This window comes from Neophocaena asiaeorientalis, unplaced genomic scaffold, assembly GCF_003031525.2.
Source record: "Neophocaena asiaeorientalis asiaeorientalis breed wild unplaced genomic scaffold, Neophocaena_asiaeorientalis_V1.1 scaffold111, whole genome shotgun sequence".
Taxonomy (NCBI): Eukaryota; Metazoa; Chordata; class Mammalia; order Artiodactyla; family Phocoenidae; genus Neophocaena; species Neophocaena asiaeorientalis.
Window position 1 is genome coordinate 411,222 of NW_020174994.1, and position 6,000 is coordinate 417,221.

General features: G+C 36.5%; 1 protein-coding gene across 3 annotated transcripts in view; it reads left to right on the forward strand.

The window, feature by feature from the left end:
• The window catches only part of GABPB1 (GA binding protein transcription factor subunit beta 1), a 65,382-nt gene extending 60,333 nt beyond the window's left edge, over positions 1-5,049 (forward strand). For all 3 annotated transcript variants that reach the window (XM_024761894.1, XM_024761896.1, XM_024761895.1), the window contains exon 9: positions 3,542-5,049. In XM_024761894.1, coding sequence (XP_024617662.1) covers positions 3,542-3,694 — 153 coding nt within the window. In that variant the 3' untranslated portion in view covers positions 3,695-5,049. The remainder of the gene's footprint in view (positions 1-3,541) is intronic.
• Positions 5,050-6,000: the final 951 nt, after the last annotated feature.

The following is a 6,000-nucleotide window of genomic DNA, read 5'->3' on the forward strand; positions in this document are numbered from 1 at the left end:
TGAACATAAACTGACTCAATTCAACATTTCTTTTCATTGAAGTATAGTAGATTTATGTCAATTCAGCATTTTCAAAATAATGAATGTGCAGGCTGTACCTTTATTTACCTAACAACCAGTGAGAATTTCTGTTTTCATCAAAAATCAACCTAATTCCACTCTTACAGTCTTTCAGAGACCAAGGAGAATAATCGCAAATAACAAGAAAGTATGAATTGAGGTATATAAATTAACTAGAACCAAGGAGAATAGAACTTCAGGGAGATGGAATTTTAGCTTGATATAAAGAACTTCACGAGTTAGTTTTAGCTTAATTTTAGTAATTAGAGCTTTCTGGTAATGGAAGTCTTATTCTCCATCACTGGAAATGTTCAAGCCAAAGTTGCAGGATGTTAGAGCTATTACAGAGAGACTTTGAAGCATGCAGTGAGAAGAGATGGTAGAGGTGGGCAGGGGATACAGAATGAAGAGAGACCTCCAATGTTTTCTAAAACAAGGTAATCATTTCCTTATAGTACATAAGAGTTCTTTTGATTTTATTTTCTGAGGTGACCAATAGAGTTATCTTGGGGGTATACTTTTATATTCCTTTCTAAGTGATTGCTTAGCCATTAACCCAAAAAGTTTCTTTAAAGCAGTGCTTCTCACCTGGAGCAATTTTGACCCCAGGGGACATTTGGCAATGTCTGGGTACATTTCGGGTTGTCACAATGAGGGACATGCCACTGACATTTAGTGGATAGAGGCTGGGGATGCTGCTAAACACTATACACATCCTACAATGTGTGTTTTGCTGCTCAGTTCTGCAGTTGTGGTAGGAAAGCAGCCATGGGCAATTTGGAAATGAGTGGGTATGGCTGTATTTCAGAAAAACTTTATAAAAACAGGATCATATTTGACCCATGGCAGTTAGAAAATGGACAGCTCAATGGGCAAGGAGAGAGCTCAAACACCCTGCCTAGTTTCTCTCTTTTTAAAAAAAACATTTAATGGTTAAGAATATGAGTCTGGAAGCAGATTTAGGTTTGAATAATAATCTTCTGAGTGTGATTGGTCAAGTTATTTAGCCTTTCAAGGCTTGGCTTCCCCATCAGTAAAAAGGGGAAAATAATAGCACCTACATTATCAGAGTGTTGTAAGGTTTAAATGAGAATGCATGTGAAGGACTAGTACAGTGGTGAGCATATAGTAAATGCTCAGTAACTGTTAGTTGTATTAGTATTATCTTCTAAAATTTATATTGTGGTATGGTAGAAGATAAATCACTTTAATGATTTTTTTTTGCTTTATAATAGCTAAAGTAAAATAAATTTGAATATTAGAAAATTACATATAAAACTATTAAAAGATAATTGTTAATAGCTGAAGCAGAATTCAAGAATCTTGTTTGGAATTTAAAAAGCAAACTCGAAGTCTTTCTTTGTTCTATTATTCTCTTGCCTAATGTAATCATAATACATTGCTTGGGCTTGGAGTTGAAGTGTAAGGTATCTTCCTTACTGCTTTCATCTCCTGAAATAATTGTGAATCTCTTGCTGTTTCTAAGTGTGAATAAATAGGTAATACTAGAAGATGCCTTAGAGTTAATCTTTTCTAATATTTCCAACCAAATCAGGGCAAGTTTTTATCCATATTCAAAACTTTGGCTGCCAAAGGATCTTATTTCTTAGTACATGTAAAAGTATAAAACACTTATGCATGGCTGTACTCACAGGCCGTACTCCTGCCAGAGGTAGGGGTCTAGCTCCCACCCTTCCACTGGTGCCCAAAGTCCTGCATAGTTCGCTGCCAGGGACTGGTGTCAGTTGCTTACGTGAGGCTGGCATCTTGCCTGAAGTAAGGAGAAAAGGATAGCAGGGTAGGGCGTAGGCATTTCTTCTACTTGTACATTTTGTGTAATTGGAAGATTTGGAGACTACTTGTATAATCAATCACTCTTACATTTGGTGGACTCATGGGAAAAATAAATGTTAGATCTAGCTTCATTCTCAGTGTGGAGAAGGCAGTGGGATCACAGGAAGGCAGGAGTATTATACATGTTCCTCCTTGTGGACCATGTGAATAGTGGAGGGTAAGGAATCTTTCAGTGTTCACAATGGAGAAGGGTCTAGGAGGCAGTGGAAGAGACCACAGTGCCCTCTTTCCCAGCAAGCTTCTTACCCCTCGCCTTTACCTTCAGTTCTCTCTTTTAAGTGTCTTGTCCAGTGTGAACCTGGCCTCTTTTTGCCATTAGTAGTCCTACCCTCAGCCCCCACCCCAAGCAGAAGGCCTGGGCTTCTGTAATGAGGTTGAACTTGGACCTGGGCAAGTTGAGTTTTTGTCCATGTGCTTACTAGAGGTATGGGAAAGGAATCTTTGAAGTGTTTTCCCTTAGGCAACTGTATAGGGACAGAGTGAGGAGAGGAGAAAGAATACCACTTACATTGGACCAGAGTTGTGTTTTTCCTCTCAATTTGTTCAGGAATTTGATACATATATTTTACAGCATATAATATAATGAATCACAGTAGAGAAATTAGTATTTTATTGGTTTGTAAAATGGTATAATTTAGGAAACACTAATCTAGACCAGCACTCTTCATTTTAAAGATGAGGAATCTTGCTTGCTGTCATAGGGAAAGATAGTTTTATTTATTTACTTTTTTATAAAAAATTATTTATTTATGGCTGCGTTGGCTGCTTTCTCTAGTTGCGGCGAGTGGGGGCTACTCGTTGCGGTGCGCGGGCGGCCCATTGCGGTGGCTTCTCTTGTTGTGGAGCGCAGGCTCTAGGCACGCGGGCTTCAGTAGTTGTGGCGCAAGGGCTCAGTAGTTGTGGGTCGTGGGCTCTAGAGCACAGTCTCGGTAGTTGTGGTGCACGGGCTTAGTTGCTCCGCGGCATGTGGGATCTTCCTGGACCAGGGCTCGAACCCGTGTCCTCTGCATTGGCAGGCGGATTCTTAACCACTGTGCCACCACGGAAGTCCCGGGAAAGATAGTTTTAAAAGCAGTAATATTAGAACCTCATAACCCTGACTCCTTATTGTGTTACCATGAGAAAGCTACATTGTCTCTGAGCATCATTTTCCTCATCTGTAAAATGGGCATAATGTCTGTCTTAGAGACTTGTTATTGGAAATTACCTTGTTTATATATATAATGGGTGCTCAATAAATATTAAGTTTTTTATAATTAGTAGCTTTTTAACATCACAGATAAAGATGTGAAGAGGTATGGTGGTATATTTCCCTGTTAAAGTTCTTCACTAGTTTTTGTAGTATGTATAAAAGTACAGGTAACCAATTTGGGTTCATTATGATAGTCTTATTTCTAATTAGAAAATAATTTCCTTGAGGTCAGAAACTAATCTGTATCTCGTAGTGTGGAGCTCGAAATTAGGGCTTTAATTATGAGGGAATTGGTGAAAAAGGCAAGATGTCTCAGAAATACCAATACGTGGCTACTTCTAGCAACTACAGATTTTTTTATTTGAAAGATGCATGCTTGTATGTGTTATTGTATTTGTGCAACAATTGAAAAAAAAAACTTTTTTTTTTAATTAGGAGAGAGAAGCTCTTCAGAAACAGCTGGATGAAGCTAATCGAGAAGCACAAAAATATCGACAGCAACTTCTAAAGAAAGAACAGGAAGCAGAGGCCTACAGACAGAAATTAGAAGCTATGACTCGTCTTCAGACTAATAAAGAAGCTGTTTAATTGAAATGAACATATAGTTTGAGTTTACTTTTGGTCAAGAAAGAATACAGTCTTGAACTGTACACAGTAAGGTGCAGTCATGGGAAGACAGGATAATAAAAGAGACTGCAGCTTGATAATTGGACTTAAGCCATGAGCTCTGAATCCTTGTAACATAAAACTTTACTTTAGAAGTTGTGAAATGTATTTAAAACTGAATTCTGTAAATAGTTTTTTTTTTTTTACAGTTCCAAATGCGTTGATAAAGATTGTTGAAGAGATCCCAAAACACAATAAGCCACTGTTTTTTGTGAATTCTTTTTGATTTTAGTACAAACCTTAATTTCTCAGAAACAGAACAGTTTTAAGGGTGATCGTTGTTGATTAGACCAAATGTTGTGTAATAATTATGTGGTGGACTGATGCTGGAATTACTCCTGTAGGTATAAACTTCTATATGAAGAGAAGATTTCTCCCAGGAAATCTTGTACAGCTTTAAGTTGTCTCAGATTCTCTGAAAACATTTTTTAGAAAGCAAATTTTTATATTTGTTCAATTTCAGCTATACCCAATTAGATTTACATGTATATGAAGCAGATATTTTTAAAACTTTCTGTTTGTACATATTCTGCATGTTTTATAATTTCAAAATACATCACTTGCATAGGTATTTTTCCCACAAAGATGACGAAAGTTACTAGGAAAGAAAGAAACCCTTTTATTCTATAGGTCATTGAAACTAAGTAAGCTAGCAGCTGGTTTTATTGGAATGACAATGTTCTTGGAAGGAGCAGCTTACAAGATACCTTGAATTTGCAAACTGCAACATCTGCGCTTTTTTGAAAATTTCATAGTGGGGACGTGAAACAATTCTGTGCCTTCCATCATGATTTCCACATGAAAGCACTTTAAGGCACTGGATTTTAATATAATGTTTTCAGAAAACTCAAAGCATATGGGTTTCTGAAATATTTCATGGACTCATTTCCTCCCCAGGAAATTATTCTTACGGAAAAAAATTGCTTTTGTATGGTAGAACAGGAACTTTTTGTACTACGGTGATGCTATAGATATGTCTGACATAACTTTTACTTTCCCTGTGAAAGCTGTATGTCTGTGCTGTGACTGGCTCTCATCACAATATTGTTCAATTCCACAATGTATGGACATTAAACTCTGACATAGTGTTCTTTCTTTTTTGTAAACATAACTTCAAGTTCCTTTTCTTGTTTCATTTTTAAATGTTTTATTGCTTTATGAAAATGTTTAACCCTAAGACCCTTCTAGATTACCTATACTGTATAAAGAAGCAATTACCCTTAAAACTGTACTCTGCCCTACTTTTCTATTTTACAATTAAATATCTTTTCCACATATGTTCAGTGTAGACTTATATTTTGACCACATTTTATTCACACATTAAAAAGTTTGTTCTGTGTACTACGGCCATATTCCACGTATGGAAATATTATAAATTCTTCACACTGTGTCTTAAAAGTACCTAAAACTGGGTTTTACAAATGCCAAGTCATATTTTCAGTTGCGTGAAGCTGCTTTTCTGTGTCTGTTTTTTAGTACGTTAGTGCATTTATGGATTTGTTATGTTAGGAAGGGTACCCTAACGTGTGCAGTGTCAGAGTAGAGCAGGGGCAGCGTGTTCACCCCACTGTGTAGTTTTGCTTCCAAGACAAGATTGGCCCTGAAGATCCTTGAGAAAGTGTTGGAAACTAGCTTCTGAAAGTGAATTTAATGCCTTCTTTGATTTCTAGTCTTTTGCTCTGCTAGAAACTTTACCTGGTGCACAAAAGAATTTTGATCTATAATAACATTTGCCATAGATGGGAGAAAATAATTGATACTTAAGAGGAATAAGTGTATGATATTATCAGGTAGACATTGAAATGTCTTGGGGGGAAGTCCACGTTTTTCAGAGTTTGTGTGTTGGACTTGTGTAATTCCTTAATCATCCACACCTGATTCAATGTACTATGAAATCAGAACTTAAGCAAGAACTTATAACTAAAATAAGCATTTGCTTTTTCTTTTTAGCCCGTTTTGAGGTGGGCTGGGAAAGCTTTGCATTCTACTTATTCTCAATGGTGTTATGGGCAGAAGATTAAGAGAACTGACAGAATAAAATAATAAAGTTTTCAGAAATCCACACTTAATGTAATGTGTTTCCAGTACATAATGATGGATTCATAGTTAAAGGTCATCAGGTTGCCACATTGATGGCTAATTATTTCCACTTATGTGTGAACAAACACTTTATTTTATTTTTTTTAGAAAACAGTCCACACTTTCCTTTATTTCAATATTTGTGTGGT